The 18,272-nt window shown below is 42.8% G+C and overlaps 1 protein-coding gene across 1 annotated transcript in view; it reads right to left on the reverse strand.

Annotated features, from left to right (window-relative positions):
- The window catches only part of LOC124605957 (proto-oncogene tyrosine-protein kinase receptor Ret-like), a 198,778-nt gene that overhangs the window by 158,914 nt on the left and 21,592 nt on the right, over positions 1-18,272 (reverse strand). Inside the window, exons 4-5 of the mRNA XM_047137920.1 lie at positions 17,438-17,672; positions 7,109-7,185 (exon numbers count right to left, since the gene is read on the reverse strand). Coding sequence (XP_046993876.1) covers positions 7,109-7,185; positions 17,438-17,672 — 312 coding nt within the window. The remainder of the gene's footprint in view (positions 1-7,108; positions 7,186-17,437; positions 17,673-18,272) is intronic.

Raw genomic sequence — 18,272 nt, forward strand, 5'->3', positions numbered from 1 at the left:
CCCCATCTAGATGGCCTTTAACTGCACCCTTAGCCCATGAATTTGGTTTGTGCATTATGGGGCGCCCGCACATTTTGCTGCTGTTGTAGGATAACATCGAACACGTCCATGTGCTCCAAGATGCGTAGCTCCATCAGGCTCTAGCTTGGCCTCACAGGTTAGCTGACTTGAATCCTGTGGATTTTTTAGTGTGAGGTCATCTCAAAACTGAAGAGGTACTTCCACCGATAATGTTGCACACTTGTAACAGCACAGTGTACGCTCACGTCAAGACTTGGGACATTGTGTAAGATTGTTTTGTACTGAGATGACAAAAGTTGTAGGATACGCCCTAATATCGTGTCGGATCTCGTATTTCCCACCACAGTTCAGCAATTCGACTTGTCACGAACTAGAGATGTTGCTGAAGACCTCTGCAGAAATACTGAGCCATACTGTCTTGACAGCCGTCAATAATTACGAAAGTGTTGCCGGCGCAGTATTTTGTGCACGAACTGACCTCTCACTAATGTCCCATAAATGTTCAGTGGCGTTCGTGTCAGGCGAGGTGGGTGGCTAAATAATTGGATCGAGTTGTCAAGAATGTTCTTCAAATCGATCGCGAACAATTGTTCAAATGGTTCAATTGGCTCTGAGCACTATGAGACTTAACTTCTGAGGTCATCAGTCCCCTAGAACTTAGAACTACTTAAACCTAACTAACCTATGGACATCACACACATACATGCCCGAGGCAGGATTCGAACCTGCGACCGTAGCGGTCGCGCGGTTCCAGACTGTAGCGCCTAGAACCGCTCGGCCACTCTGGCCGGTCGAACAACTGTGATCCGATAACATGGCGCAATGGTATCCACAAAAATTGCATCGTTGTTTGGGAACATGAAGACCAGGAATGGCTGCAAATGTCTCTACGTAGCAGAAGATGATCGGTTCAGTTGAACGAAAGGGCCCATTCCATTCCATGTAAACACGGCCCACACCAGCTTGCACAATGCCTTGCTGACAACTTGAGTCGTCGGCTTCGTGGGGTCTGCACTTCACTCCAACCCAACCATCAGCTCTTGCCACCTGAAGTCAGGACTCATACGACGAGGCTACGGTTTTCCAGTCGTCTAGAGTAAATCGATATGGTCACGAGCCCAGGAGAGGCATTACAGTCAATGTCGTGGTGTTAGCAATGCCATTCCCGTCCATCGTCTGCTGCCATAGCCCATGAACGCCAAATTTTGCCGCACTGTCGTAACGCATACGGTCGTCAGACGTCCCACATTGATTTCTGGGGTTATTTCACGCAGTGTTGCTTGTCTGTTAGCACTGTCAACTCTTCACAAACGCTGCTGCTCTCGGTTGTTAAGTGAAGACCGTCGGTCACTGCGTTTTCCTTAGTGAGAGTTAATGCCTGATATCTGGTACTCCCGGCGCACTGTTGATACTGTGTATCTCGGGATACTGAATTCCCTACCGATTTCTGAAATGGAATGTCCCATGCGTCGAACTCCAACTACCATTCGGCTTCAGTGTCTCTTAATTCCTGGTGAGGCCACAATCACGTCGAAAATCTTTTCACATTACTCACACGGCTGTAAATGACAGTTCCACCAAAGCACTGCCCATTTATATCTTATGTACACGATACTGCAGCCATTTGTAGATGTGCATATCGCTAGCCCTCGACTTTTCTCATCTGAATTCCTTAGTCATTGATGATACCGATGCAGCTTTACATCGACACATGGAAACGACAGATATATTAATAGGAAGGCGTGAACACTTAGTTGCAGTATTTAATGGGATGAATTAGAATGGACAGAGGGTGAAATCTGAGCGCTGTCAGAGAAGGATTTGATCGAGGAGTTCACATTTAAAACACGTTATCTGATCAAAAGTAATCTGTAGCGAACATTAATATTCGGCGTGTCTATCTTTCACCTTTGTGATGGTTTGAGCACTTCCTCAAGAGCCGAAACCAGAGAAGATAGTGATAGTGGATTATGATGTTGGACGCTGATGTCTGGAGCAATGTCAGCTTTTAACTCATCCCAAAGGTGTTCCATTGGATTCAGATTGAGCGTCTGGACAGGCCAGTCCAATTTAGGAATGTTATTGTCCACAAGCCACTGCCTCACATTTGCTGCCCTATCACGTTGATACAATCAATCATCGTCTCCGAAATCCTCCTCTGCTGTACGCACTACACAATTCTGTAAAAAGTGTTCACATCCTCCTGCATTTAGCGTTAGCTTAGGCGCAATGAAAGAACCGCACCGTAACACGAAACACACTTACATACCGTAACACCACTTCCCCATTACTTCACTGTTCGTAGTGCACATGACAGCAGTAACGTTCTGCAGGTTTTCGCGAAACTCATACCATTCCTACAGACTGCCAGGACGTATAGTGTATTTGATCATACCAAATATCACTCGTTTCCTGTCATCCACTGTTCAGTAGTGTTAGCTCTTTAAACTACCTCAAACATCTCTTATCTTTGACGATAGAAATTCGTGGCTTAAGAGGAACTGTTCTATCACTGCACACCATACTTTTCGACACCCCACGCACAGGCATAGTGCTATCAAGACCTGGGAGCTCTTTGAAATTCATATGTAATTCGTCTCCCTGATGTCATTCGATTTTTTTTGCAAACCCCCTTCGCAAAGTTGAACAGTCGCTGTGGCGTCAGTACAAGGGGTTTGCCTGACCTTGGTTAAGTTGTGGCTGTTCATCCACGTTTTTACTTCACGGTAGTACCACCAACAGTTGACTTGGGCAGGTTTAGAAGGGCTGAAATGTCGTTTACCGATGTGACATCCTATGAATAGTGCACTTTCGAAGTCAATTAGCACATTTCACCGACCCATTCTGCTCTCACTGCTTTTCTACTGACAGAACAATTCTCCCCGCCTCCTTTGATGCTGGCGGGTCTGCCTCTTGTGACACCTAGTGGTCGGTTCCGCATTACGTACTGGCTTCCGTGTAGTTCTGCTCACATAACATATCTCGCGAACGGGATATAGGTCGATCCATGCTCGTTGGAATGTTTCTGCTTCTGTTATTCTGTAGTCTCACCCATGTCAGTTTTCATTATTATTGTGGTATCCTCCGTCCAGTTTCCAAATTGGGAACCGCTATTTATAACAAGTCTGCTCTTCCAGTGGCGTCTCAAGGCCAGATATAGCAGTACTGAAAAGTGTTTCAGTAAATGAACTACAAAATCACTTTTATCTTACTTTAGTCCCCTTGTTTCAATCTTTCTAGCTGTAAAAGGATATGTGTGTATAGGTTAACACATTGACCGCCCTGAAGCCGCCAGCAGACACAGCAGAGCTTCACACGTGACGTAGTGTGCCCGACAGCGACCACACCGCCGTACCAGTTGAGTAAAGGACAGGCGAGGCCAATTCACATTAGCAAGAATATTTTGAATCATATTAAATAGGTGTTGTACCCAGGGATCATTTGTACTTGACCTTCATATGTCAATACTTTGAAATAAGGCCTAGGGTGCATGAGACCAACACCGACTCAAAGGAAGGCCTCGGCGCTTGTTGGTGATGTCACGTCAGCTAGGCACGGCGAACGCCAGGTCTGTTTCTAGCAGAAACGCCTGGGCGTGCTTATCACTATAAATCCCTTATTTTTGGACAAAATGTTTGGTATTGTTTTGGATTATGCAGTTTTATTTAGATGAAAGATTTTCTTACTATCGTAAAGTTACAAATGAAGATCATAGTTCTGTTTTACTGAATCCTGTCGAAACAAACGTAGATCAATATGAGAAGATGCTTTGCCCCATTGTAAGCTTCGGAAATTTTACATTCAAGTAACTATATTTACTTGATCCATTTTGTTATCGAAACTTACCCCAACCCCCTTACAATGGACTCGTTTCTTTTATTTATTTATTTATTTTCGTTTGACATTGTCACTGGAAATGTGAACTAGTTTACATGTGTAAATGTCCAACTGTTGCCAGTCATTAGATTACAGTCATTTTCAACGAAAGGGATTCTAAACAGGAAACAAAATAGCTTCACACATCGAAAATAGTGCTGAGCTTAAAGTTTTTTAAACATGCACATTAGAAAAGATAAATATTCCGCTCTTGCAACTGAAAGGAGAAACTTTATAAGATAAAAAAAAATTTATTTGATAAAACAAGTATCTCTCCTTTGCCTCTTATTCTGTCCCCCACCCCCTGCCCCAACGTGTAAATTGCAACATATTTCATTAACATTCAGTGATCCTCACCCCACAGTCAACCAAGATACCTAAATAAGAACACCAATATGTTGACAGTTTCTTGTAAAAGCAACCCGTACAAACGTAACTTCCTCAGATTTACAAATAAGGAAAAGAAGCACGAATTCTGCTGCTGCTGGACCATGAAGTTGTTTTTGTATGTCAATCCCTAAAACAGGTGGAAATTTAAGTTCAGGAGTACACTATTTGTTAAGATGTGTAATGAATTGCACAATTAATTGATTGCAAAAATCTATCAGAACAATGTGTGTTGGTCAACTACCACCAATAGTTTCACATTTTCCTGTGTCAGAGGGGGAGACACCACCATTATGAGTATGCCTGCTGTATACAGTATACAGTGAATGCGGCACACTCAAGGAGCAAGTCTTTGTAGTGACAACTGATGTGACAGGTAGCCCATCAGCCCAGGACTATATAATAAGAAAATCAGATGAAATAAAACACTTGCTTCACAGTAAAAAGTTGCATCAATAAGTAATGTATCTTGCTGTGGCAGCACCGCAGTCGCGTATTCCCGATTGCAGAAGATCGAAATGGTGTCGAATTGTTCCCTGCGATAGACTGTCCCAAGCATCTTGCACCTGTTGGTGCAATTCGGCGTTGGTTCTTGTAGCCTCTGGAGAACGAATAAGTTCCCGCGGCATCATGTCCAAGAGGTGATCAATTTGTTAGAGCTCCTTGTTTGCCACGACGATTGTTGTATACCAAGATAAGGGGTGTCTGTGTTACAGCTGTCGTATATGGAGTCGTGCTGAAAAAAGCCTTCCCGTCGAAGTAACGGCAGTGGTTACTGCACCCTGCAGAAATAACAAAAGTAACCGCAAGTATTATTGATGACGCCACCCCCTGCACCTCCGACAACGTGAAGATGGGACCTGTATACACTCTGTAGTCTGGAATAGACAGCTCACCAGGTCCACGCCACATTCGTGTACGTCCATCACTCGCATACAGATAGAACCTACTCTTCTCACTGGAAACAATACTGCGTCGTTCCAGTCTCCTGTCGACTCTTTGACGACACCGGTCTTGCTTCACGGCGTCGTGATATCGATAGTCGCGTGACCAGTGGCACACGTGATCTTAGTCTTCCTACAGAGGGACGGCTGGAGACACAGACATGAACCTGGATTTCTTTCCTGGATGATGTTCGGTCGATCACCACCACTCGCACACTGAGTCGGTGGTGAAGTGCGTCCATACTGCGCAGGTGTCCAGAATGTGGTCTACAGATGAAGGAATGTTCCATAGATAACTGTTTAAAGCAGCGACACGCCAACACTGCACGGTGGCCAATGTATGCAGCAATCCTCGAAACATCCTGTCGGCTTCTCACAGGCTCATAATGCGATCCGATTCAATTGGCTAAGGGTGTTGCAGAGGAGTAAGTAATGGTTGGCGAGGCGGGGTTGTACCCAAGGTTGAATGTTTCACAAACTGTTCAGCTGTAATCTAAACTCAGTAGTTGCCCGTTGAGTCAAAACAAAGGTAGCACGGTCAAGTCACTGAGCGGCAAAAAAAAAAAAAAGTGTGTGAAATCTTATGGGACTTAACTGCTAAGGTCTTCAATCCCTAAGCTTACACACGACTTAAACTAAATTATCCTAAGGACAAACACACACACCCATGCCCGAGGGAGGACTCGAACCTCCGCCGGGACAGCCTATGACAGCAGCGCCTAAGACCGCTCGGCTAATGCCGCGCGGCCCCTGAGCGGTGACACTCCCACGGTCCTTAATGGCGTTGCATTTCTTTTCCATTAATGTACAGTCCACTGAGTGTGCGAGCAGAACTGCGGACGGAGTTCCACAGCAATCGGCGCATCTGGGAATAACGAAGCGTTTATCTGGGAATGTCACTACTTCCTTAACTCGATTCAAAGCTTCACACAATCCAAAAATTTCAGGAATCTTCAAGTAGTTCATCTGGTATTTCTTTTCCATTTTTTTATTTCAATTCCTTTCCTCCCGTAACTATCAGTCGTGGATTTTTTTTATTTACTTCTAGACCATGAGATCATGGTAATCCTTGTTGACCCCTAAAGGACATTGGGGAAGACATCGTAGCGGATTTGCTGTCCATAGGTGTCACCTCAGTGAGAAGTAATAACCATTGAATCTGTGCACAGTAATCTAAGAAATCGTCCGTCTCCGTAGCTGACTGTTCGACGTGGCTGACTGCCGGTACTACCAGGGAGTTTTCTTTGGTGGTGGGCTGCACTCAGCCTCTTGAGGCCAACTGAGCTACTCGACCGATTAGCAGAGCTTCCAAGGTCAAGAGAACCGACAACGACTGGGAGAACCGTGTGCCGATGACATGTCCCACGGTACTGCATCCGACGATGCCATTGGCAGAGGATGCCATGGCGGTCGGTGGACCAGGACGCTGAACTTTACTTACTTTACTTACTCCAAGAAATCTATAGCAAGTAGCACTGTAACACGACACAACTGCGTCCGAGGCCACACTAATTAAAGTCACCAATACGAAATAGCACTTGCCGGCCACGTTCACTCACAGCTTATCGAGAAGTGGCGTGTGGCTGTGAATGTGTAACAGAAATGCCGTCCAAAGATACCCTGTACCGAACAAAGTCAAGTTGGAGCCCGCCCGCAGTCGCAGGGCGTCTGACTCGGCTGTGTCCACCAACTGCTTCATGGCCGTCAACGTGGCTGGAGATGCATTGTGGCAGGTACCACGGTGCCCTCCAGTCTGTGGGAACTAAATTATCGACGCATAAAAGAAATGGGAGGAAACTGAAACAAGACAACAGTTAGACGTATTGCAAGGATTTATCAGCACTAGTGCTCCAGGAGGAGCCAGGTGAGAGGGTACTCACTCTCTGCGATGGACGGCCGCCCGCTCGACGAGAAGCTGAGCCGCGGGTCGGGCTGCACGTAGGAGCTCTCCGAGTCCCTGCAACACAACGACACAGCGTGAGTCCAGCTGGCAGCGGCTGCCGCCTCTACAACACACAGAAAGGACAGACAACACACGTTCATATAATTGATACGCCTAGCTGGACAATGGATCCATCTTCTTCAGTGCGGAAGTTGAAATACGTCTACTGTGGGAATCTCAGAGTAGCGGACATGGAGTCAATGGAGAGGGACTGCGGAGATAGTCCCCGCAATTGCGACAACGCTGTGTTCTGGATGGCACAGTGGTTAATGCACTTGCCTAGTAAGTAATAGATCCTGGGTTTGAATCCCGGTCCGGTACACATATTCGCACTGAGGAGTAGCGCCTTCGCATCGCTCCTGTCACTTGTTAGGACGATATCGTTATAGGCATGAGTCATCGACAGATGTCACCAGCTGACATGGACCTGAGTTACAGAGATGCACGTAGTTGTACTAGTAGGCGGCAGAGGTCAGCAGTTGACGGACAGTGCTAGCAGCCGTAGTCAAAACAATAATGTAAAGTTATGTTTGACTAATACTTAATGTATTTGCATAATTGTAATTGTTTTATATGTGTAGTAATTAGCAGTGTAAGTGTTGTATTAGTGAAGAAGAACAGAAGTAAATGAAAATTGTTTTGTTTATTCACGAAGTACCAATTAAACTATACAGGGGATTTACTATAATTAAATGTGCAGTCAGTTTATGGTACTAATAAATCGTGAGTAGAACACAAATTAATTGGTAATTTCGGGAGGGGTAATTTTATATTTTATACTTTTCTAAACTTATTTATTTAGCAATTGCCATAGAAAGAAATGTTTTACTATGATTGGTCATTGAAGAAAAGCGCGGGTTAGCGCGGGATAGTACTGCAATCTGATTTGCTGTTTGTGATATCAGTAAATCAAAAAAATGCAGCCTCGCGCCAATCTATGCTGGGAACAAAGCCTTTGGTGTGATCTAAGTAAGTCAGGGCTGAGGGTTCCAACTAGTAACATCTCATTGAAAGCAGCTCCGACGAAAGTACTATAAAATCGCGGAAAAATGCTAATTACGAGTTCGCGAAGTAGCAAAAAGTGTATTTAAGTGGAAGTCGTGTGGAATTTCGGACGGAATATCAAAATTATTGCTTTTGACTGTTAGTTAAAACCGCGTGGCGTGTTGTGCGATCTAAGACTGGAACAGGTATTACGTGTAGAGCAGAGTGCACAACATTTAGCAAGCATTTTAATAACTAAACGATCAAGTGAACTCTATTAACCTCGGTAACGGGTGTCAATACCAAAAACTGGCTACGTGTGTGATTGTGGTGTGCGTGGGAAGTCTACATTGTGCGGCCACTTAGTACGACTTGGCAGTATTAACTGTGATCTTCATCGTAAAAATACACCTGAAAATTTACGTTGCCAAGTTAAAACTTTTATTTCAGTACTAGCCACATCTCGTTTACCGGATAATTCTATGTATGTTGCGACCTGCAGTAGATAGTAGTGGTCTAGTATTTTCTACTACAACTTTTAGCTGGACAAATGAACATTGCTGGACACTGGCAGGGCGGTAAAAAGAAACGTGCCGCGCCACAGCACGTCGGCACTGATTCCGTGTGATGTCCCACTGCAGCTGACAGCCATAATCCCCTTCAATTTACATAGAACATATTTTCGCTTTAAAATTGTTCTGCGGTGGTAAAATTTGGTACGTTTTTAGTTAACATATGCATTGCTACTCTGGCAGTTTAAGTGTTTGCTATTTCCAAAGCGGAGGTTTTATTTGTCCCCAACTACGTTTACTAAATGTAATAGTTTTTTCAATTCTTGAAACTGTAAAAGTGATGGCAAAGCTGAAACTGAAAGAACAAGCACTTCTTTCTTAATATATGTACCGAATATCTGGTTGTTTCTTAAATTCCAACATGCATTTAAATACGAAGAATTAAACACAGTGTTATAGTACTTACAAAAACTCAATACAGTTAGTACGAAACAGACTATACGCTTTAGCTTTCAGTAACTGATAAACTGTTTTATAGGCAAAAGAAGATAACCATGCCTAGAAACAGTAGTGCCATTGTCTTCTATTGGAGCCATAATCACAATGACACATTTTGTTATTCTATGTATTGTTTATGTTGACAAGGTAATATAAAGGTTCGTTCTGTAGGTAAAGCAACTAGGAATTTAAGCGTGTAAATTACATACAGTAAATCAAGTGTCCCTCTGTAGGGTAAATTTTGCAAAGGTAATTTTGGGAGCCTGTTCGCTTTCACTGCATATGTAAAAAAACTGTTTACTGCAAAGTTCTTGAAAGACATTCCTGTTTTACTAGGGACACAAAGAATAACTAAGAAAAGCTTCAGTAGGATTTTTTTGGATTTGTGCTCTAATTGTTTCATGAGATAACTGTACAGTCCCTCAGTATCAGACACAGAAACAGGCTTCAAACATTGATCTCTATGAATGAAATTACAGACGCTGTAAATAAATCACTTTCTGAATTTGGTTTATTACATTAAAGAAACCTCGCTGAAGAAGAAGAAATTACTTTTTGAAAAGTCTCAACAGTCGTTACTGTCCTTACACAAAGGTTTCAGATGACTCTCAATCTAACGTCTTAAGCATCTGATACCTCTGATGAGTTCGTAAGATTAATTAAAGAGTTTGATAAGAGTTGGGAAATGTGAATGTAAAACGGCAATCAGCCAATACCAGTGCAGAAAACATTACAATAAATCCCACTTCTTCGTGTTACCTGGTCGGTCTGGTATGCCCTGACACCTGGTAAAAAGATTCAGGAAAACTAGTAAACTCAATGACTTTCTGCATGAAGTTCATAAAAAAAGTAAGCAATCAGCTCATGCTACTGTCACTAGGGTAATTCGGTTTATAAAAATTATCGTTATCATGGAATATGCCGAGAAGAAAATGGCTTTGTTTCTGTAAAACAACCTGCAGGATCTTACTGTGTCACAGTCCAAAACAGGTCACTTCTACGAAGAGCAAAAGAATATTTGTTAGATTTTGAAAATTTGCAAAAGAGTCTCCAAAGCATTGTAGTCTCCCACGAGCCCAATGAAACACAAAGCACCTAGCAGCCAAAAAAAAGCCTGTGAATGTCAAACAATCATTAAGTTCTCACATCAGAGGACACGTTTATTTGTGATGGACATAATATTCCGTGTATAACCATCTGTTTATCAGTCAGGCTCAGGTATTAGAAACGTAAATAGAACTGAAAGAACGTTTCATTAACAGTACAAAAAATTTGCACGCGAAGGTGAAAACAGCTGTTTCATTCTGGTAGACTCAAAATCATTGTAAGTTTTCAAAATGTCTTCTTTAACACACTGTTCCTAAACATTCGTCACACTTTTAGGAGAAGGTGTTCTTTTGTATGAATATAACAAAGCGCCGAGTAGCAGCCGTTGCTGAAGGAAAAACCATGGAAATGGTAACAAGACAATAACTGTCAGTGAGCACTGATTCATATCAGTGGGGAAAGTTGAAAATTTGTGCCAGACCGAGATTCGAGCCCGGGTCTCCTGGTTACTAGGCAGATGCGCTGACCACTCGCCACTCGATCACAGTGGTCAAAATAACTGCAAATTCTCTACTTCTCCACATACCACATATGTAATAATCTCATAACTAACGGGATGTCCCCCACGTGGGAGATTCGAGTCCTCCCGCGGGCATGAGTGTGCGTGTTGTCTATAGCTTAGGTTTGTTTCAGTTAGTTTAAGTAGTGTGTAGGCTCAGGGACCGATGACCTCAGCAGTTTAGTTCCATAAGATCTTACCACAAATAAAAAAAATTTGCGGGTTGTCCCCGGACATCCTCGAAAGTACAGGCATCACATACAGGGTGAGTCAAAGAGAACTTACCAACTTTGTAATTATACAGAAATTTAGTGAGGTAACTTATAGAATCGGTAATCTGTCACCTTGTAACAAAGAACCTCAAGTTCCATCAGTACCTCATTGCACAAGCAGGAGCTCTAGCGTAGTACGCAGTTGAAACGGCTATTTTCACTGCTTCGAAGCGTGGTCCCTGTATGTTTGGGTTACATAAAACGAGCTCTGAAACAATTATTCGTCTTAAATTTCGCACCGAATATGCTATAGAACCTCCAAGCAGGAAAATTTACTCTTGTCAAATGATCTTTGTTGAGACTGGTTGTTCACTACGACATGATGAATCATCAGGTCGCCCGTTTGTTGATGATTACGTCGAACAAATTAGCGAGCGCTTGGTACGCGGGCAACAAAAACCAACACGACGTGCGTCTCGCGAGACTGGCATTCCACAAAATACTTTTTGGGGAGTACTTTGTAGACGATTACACTGGAAAACATACAGATTCACAATGAAACAGCACGTTAGTGATGCAGATAAAGTTGCCAATGGAGAATTCTGTGCAGATATGTTGCAGCGGACATTCCTGATCACAATAATCTTCATTGATGAATCAACTTGTCATATAAGTGGCATGGTCAAAACCTTCAACTGAATAATATGGGGCAGCGAAAATCCACAGTCAAAGTTAATGTGTTTTGTGCTCTTAGCAAACTGAAAGTGTACGCCCTTTTCTTCTTCACGGAAAAAATGTCACTGATATCGTGTATCTTTATATGCTTGAAAACTTTTTAATCCCACAGATCGCTGTAGATGACCGAGACGCAATGTTTTACTGCCAGTAAGTCGGAGGCACGTCATTTTCTCACGGAAGTTCGAGATTTCCTCAATAAACGCTTCCCAGGTCGGTAGAATGGCCGTGTTGGGCCAATCGCATGACCACTCTCTCCACAGACTTGACACCACTGGTTTTCTTTCTTTGGGGTTTCATCAAAGAAACTGATTACCAGTTGGATGTTCGCTGCATGCCAAGTGGTAATCATATCGAGCTTGAAACTTGTATCTCAATAAATTTTTAGAAAGTTGTAAAGTCCTTTTTGACTCACCTTGTGTATATACGACTAATTAAGGCGAGAAAGGCTAATGATCCCTTCAGTGCAGATGCTCATCAAGCTCGATCTCTTACGGGGATCGGCGAAATGCCAGGAAAAACAAGGATAATGGGCAAGGATTACTACATCAGTAGTGATGCGTCCTATGGGAGGTGAGCTATGTTAGTGGGTACAGTTGTATCGCCCACTGTGTCTGGATGGCAGAGTGGTCAGTGTATTTCTCAAGCAGCACACGCAAGTTCAAATCCCGGTCAAGCACAAATTCTCTAGTTTCACTATTTATGTAATTCAGTGCCTACTGGCAGCTAATGCCTTTAAATCTCTTGTGTCTTGATGCATAGTGGCTGCAAGAACAAAATAGTGTCTTTTCTTTCAGACATTTCGGAATGAACAGAAACCTCATGTATAAAAATGATGATAGCAGTTTAGCCTAACGTTTTCACTAGCTTCGAAGGGAGTTATAAGTTGCATCACATTAGACTATCTAAGCATAATTAAAGAAGCACCCAAAAGATCAACAGTACCTCAGTATAAGCAAAGCCAAGAAACGGGGAATATGACAAGATACTGAAATTGAAAATGTGTATACCGATAGATAATGAATAAATAGTAATCATGTTCTTAGCATAATACGAATGAAACAAGAGTAAATTAGTTTGAAAATGTTTAACACAACAAGGAATTTATGTTCATATTCAGCAAAGAATGTGAAAAACGAAATAGTATTTTTAAATAATGTGATTCGATTATTGACAAAAAATTTTTTGTATGTGACATTCAGCTTTCGCCTAGCAAACATCTATGATTGAATTTCAAATTTTATTAAATTTTAAAAGAGTTAATAGTAAACAATAACAGAAAAAATATCGTTTGTTATATTTTTATAAGGTTGAAATGAAAATTTATAATCAATTTTTGGTATTAAAATGCTAGATCTATATATTATGTACGTCTGTTATTCATTTTAAGGATCTAACTCCTACAGGTGTACTATTACGTTATTGTATGTAATACTTCGTGACAAAACTGCAAGTAATAAGGTAATTAATTTTATCTAAGTTATTTTCCAAAATTAATATGCATTTAATTTTATATATATTGTCATAAAATACAAGAAAGAATAACAGAGAGATTATTAAAGAAGTGTGCCAGAGATTGTAAGTTACATTTGCTGTTTTAACAGGACTCGATGAAACAGGAACGAAGTAATATACTGATTAACTGTTAAAACATGCTGCTTTTTATTTTATTCAAGAGAAACAACTGGAGCTACATGGACATGTCGAAGGATATATGAAGAAAGACCTCCAGTATATGCAAGGTGTTGGACTGCTATTCAGACTACAAAGAAAAGAGCGAGTTTAGGATAATGAAACATTTCAGTAATCGTGACAAACAAACGTTTGACATAAGTGGTTTGCGCAGAGAGACGTGTTACGTCTGAATACATGAACACCTCGTAACAGAGTCTCTGGAAACCAAAATTGCAGATATGCCTTTAGGAGAAGCAGATCGCATTTGTTCAACATGGCCACCGTTCTTGACAAGGCAGGCTTCCTCATTAATGTCCGTACATGTTCAAATTGTTCCGTATGCGTTGACACCAATCCACAATGTGTTCACTGAGTCCATAGACACCGTCAACAGAGCTAGAATATAACAAATATTGTAAATATCTCCACACAAAAATGTCTAACATGTTCAAAATCAAATGGCTCTGGGCACTATGGGACTTAACAACTGATGTCATCAGTCCCGAAGAACTTAGAACTACTTAAACCTAACTAACCTAAGGACATCACACACATCCATGCCCACGGCAGTATTCGAACCTGCGACCGTAATGGTCGCGCGGTTCCAGACTGAAGCACCTAGAACCGCTCGGCCACAACGATCGGCTAACATGCTCCATTTTGGAGACCTGAGAAGGCATGGTAGTGACGAGGCAATGTAGTACTTTGTCGAAGATGCGTGCTATGTATTCCCGAGCAGCCACTGGGAAGTGTGCGGGTGAATAATAACGCGTCTGCCACATACACATACTTTCACCATAACAGCGTTGGCATAACTCCACTTGTCATATGTTGTTACGGGAAACAGCTGTTTTCCAGCCCGACGTCTATCAAGATTATTTGCTTGTTTCATTGTCCTCTATTCACCCCTTTCAGCTGTACCTACAATAAGAAACACCCAATTCATCATAGTAATAAACCCGATGTAAACATTACGTCATGTATTCTTCCGCGTTTGCTTCAGTGTCATTGGATTTCGTTTAACGTGGAGCGGGAACCAAGCTGTGTCTAGTACAGTCACGTACGATCATAAGGATACGTTTTATGGCGTGTAATACGCACGTAGACCGAGCGATAATGCGGGACAACGACAGCCATCTGCTCCAACTAACCTGCAAAGATATAAACAGTTGCAGTTGAGTCGTAAAAACAGACGAGCAAAGAAACACTACAGCTTCGAATGTTATTTAATTTTTACAGAGAATGAAATAATATTCGGCAAAACTCCAGCACCAGAGTACGCTTCTTATGTGGCGAGATGGAAAGCAAAGAAGTGCTCTAGATCTCACGTAACATAGCATTCTAATTAAAAACAAGAGTGATGAAAATTTCTGGCTTAAACACAGGGTAATATTTCTGAGCGGGTTATGTGTGATGCAAAATCATACTGCAGGGATTTCACCATACTGTTGAACACTGAAGCCACAGAAAGAATTAATTACAATCAGTCGTCTGGTAATCTCTTAGCCCCTTCCTTATTCGAATCCAAGAAATACATTTCAGTTCTGCAACTGTTACCTGCTACGAACGTTGTTAACGAGTCAATCAACAACAGACTCCACGAAGTCAACCAGGCACCGCGTTTCATCCTCTACTCTTGTGAATTACCGTTCTATATCCCGCCAGCGTTCGGCAGTGACTCTTGGAAAAGCTGCGTGCTTTAGTTCCAGGTGTCTGGCAGCCTAACAGTCTAGTTGTTGCTCGGGACAAATCCCTTAACTTGGCTCCGGATCAGTAATGTTGGTTTCATAACGTAATAGCACAGTAGCAAATGTAAAAATGTAGCGTTTGCATAGTGTGCAGGAGCCTGTGAAAATTATTGTTTTTCATGTTTCTACGACACTTATTCTGGTTCGCGTGAGACTACATCTGTGGTGCAAAACAATGGTCTTAGTCCGCACAAAGACTACTTGGTTTTTCAGTTAAGGTGCCTTTATGAACAATCTTCTCCAAAAATCGATAATTAAGTATTTATATTTGAAACTAAAGCAGGAATTTTGCATGCAGTATGCAATTAGGAACAAGACGAACTACATTATTCATAAACAATTATGATGAATTTTATAATTACGAGATGTAGGCATTTTAAATTCAACGACAAAAAAAGATAACTTAGGCGAGACCTGAACCACCGATTCATGAATTGCACTGGGTTATCAGTGTCCTAGCTACGATTCCGGTATACATCCGATGGATATAAATATTACATCTGTATTAAATACAGTCCTAGAAAAACTTCAAAACGGATTTGTTTTCGTTAAATTTGTGAAAAATATTAAGAAAAACCTATTTCTCGGCACTTTTTAACTGTGACCCACAAACATGTATCACTACGGAACAGGAATCAGCCTCAGCCATTTTCATATTGCGAATTTACAGCGCGACAATCTGAACACAGCAGTACAGTGAGTGTGACTGAACACGCTCATTGAAATAACAACTACTTAGCTAAGGTTTGATTGAGAAAAACATTGACAGCTGTTGTTGTTGTGGTCTTCAGTCCTGAGACTGGTTTGATGCAGCTCTCCGTGCTACTCTATCCTGTGCAAGCTTCTTCATCTCCCAGTACCTACTGCAACCTACATCCCTTTGAATCTGCTTAGTGTATTCATCTCTTGCTCTCCCTCTACGATTTTTACCATCCACGCTGCCCTCCAATACTAAATTGGTATTCCCTTGATGCCTCAGAAGATGTCCTACCAACCGATCCCTTCTTCTAGTCAAGTTGTGCCACAAATTTCTCCCCAATGCTATTAAATACCTCCTCATTAGTTATGTGATCTGTAGCACCACATTTCGAAAGCTTCTATTCTCTTCTTGTCCAAACTATTTATCGTCCATGTTTCACATTCCATACATGGCCACACTCCATACAAATACTTTCAGAAACGACTTCCTGACACTTAAATCTATACTCGATGTTAACAAATTTCTCTTCTTCAGAAACGCTTTCTTTGCCATTGTCAGTCTACATTTTATATCCTCTCTATTTCGACCATCGTCAGTTATTTTGCTCCCCAAATAGCAAAACTCCTTTACTACTTTAAGTGTCTCATTTCCTAATCTAATTCCCTCAGCATCACCCGACTTAATTCGACTACATTCCATTATCCTCGTTTTGCTTCTGCTGATGTTCATCTTATATCCTCCTTTCAAGACACTGTCCGTTCCGTTCAACTGCTCTTCCAACTCCTTTGCTGTCTCTGACAGAATTACAATGTCATCGGCGAACCTGAAAGTTTTTATTTCTTCTCCATGGATCTTAATACCTACTCCGAATTTTTCGTTTTTTTCCTTCACTGCTTGCTCAATATAAAGATTGAATAACATCAGGGAGAGGCTACAACCCTGTCTCACTCAGTTCCCAACCACTGCTTCCCTTTCATGTCCCTCGAGTCTTGTAACTGCCATCTGGTTTCTGTACAAATTGTAAATAGTCTTTCGTTCCCTGTATTTTACCCCTGCCACCTTCAGAATTTGAAAGAGAGTATTCCAGTCAACATTGTCAATCGCTTTCTCTAAGACTATGACAGCTGTTGATACATTAAAATATCTAAAAGTTCCATTTAACGTAACTTGATAATAATTTATCTGATACGTAAGTACGACGTACTTTCAAGAGCGTAACAAGACCAGTGTACGTCTGATCGGCTTCTGACCAATCATCGTGTTGTTTTTGTTTACATCAGGTTTAATCTTATGATGAATGGAGTGTAGGTGAGTGGATACGAAATGTGAGGAGAGAAACGATCACCCAATATTTGGATTGAGAAGATTCAGTCATAAAAGAAGAAGAAGAAAACTGCTGAAGAGTTTACGGAGTGGAGAAGAGCGGATGAAAACAATCGTTATCGGTGTGGTGGCTGGCAGGTGTCTGTACTCACGAGGACAGCAACAGGTCGATGTAGCGTGGCTCGTGGCTGCCACCGGTGCCGGCGGTGGGGGCGGCGGGGGGCACGGCGGAGGCTGCCGCGGAGGCGGCCGCCGGAGCGGGGGCGGGCGCAGGCCTGGCGCGGGTGCTGGAGAAGGGCAGCGGCGCGCCCGTGCGGCGCTCGTACTCGACGCGCAGGCGGCGCAGGTAGTGCAGCAGGTCGCCGCACGGCACGAACTCCATCAGGATGCAGAGCGGCGGCCGCAGCGTGCAGCAGCCCACCATCTCCACCACGTTGGGGTGCCGGCCCGCGTGCTTCAGCATCGCGATCTCCGCCTGGAACTCCTCCACCTCCTCCGCCGTCGCGCGCACTGAAACATCAGCGGAGGCAGCGTGACTTACACGTGCAGCTCCAATGCGGGCACTCTGAACACGCAGTCCCGCAAGGCTCGTTACTTGGCCCGTTCTTTTCCGCGACCAACACAAATGATTTGCCAAAGACATTGGAGGGCTCTTCAAAATGGTTGCATGGTTGGTTGTTTTGGGGAAGGACACCAGACATCGAGGTCATCGGTCTCATCGGATTAGGGAAGGATGGGGAAGGAAGTCGGCCGTGCCGTTTGAAAGGAACCATCCCGGCATTTGCCTGGAGTGGTTTAGGGAAATCACGGAAAACCTAAATCAGGATGGCCGTCCGCGGGATTGAACCGTCGTCCTCCCGAATGCGAGTCCAGTGTCTAACCACTGCGCCACCTCGCAGTCAAAGTGGTTGTTTTGGCAGGTGATACAAGTACACTCATAGAGGGCCGAACATTCATCCAAACGAAAGACACTAATAAGAAAGTTTTTGTTTCAAGTGCCACACTACTAAGGCACTACGTTTTCTTTGTCATAATACAAGTACAGAAAACCTGCTGTAACAACCCTTTGAGCTCCGCAGACAAATCCCGCCACGTTCCACCGGTGTTCGG

The sequence above is a fragment of the Schistocerca americana genome, chromosome 3 (genome assembly GCF_021461395.2).
Source record: "Schistocerca americana isolate TAMUIC-IGC-003095 chromosome 3, iqSchAmer2.1, whole genome shotgun sequence".
NCBI lineage: Eukaryota > Metazoa > Arthropoda > Insecta > Orthoptera > Acrididae > Schistocerca > Schistocerca americana.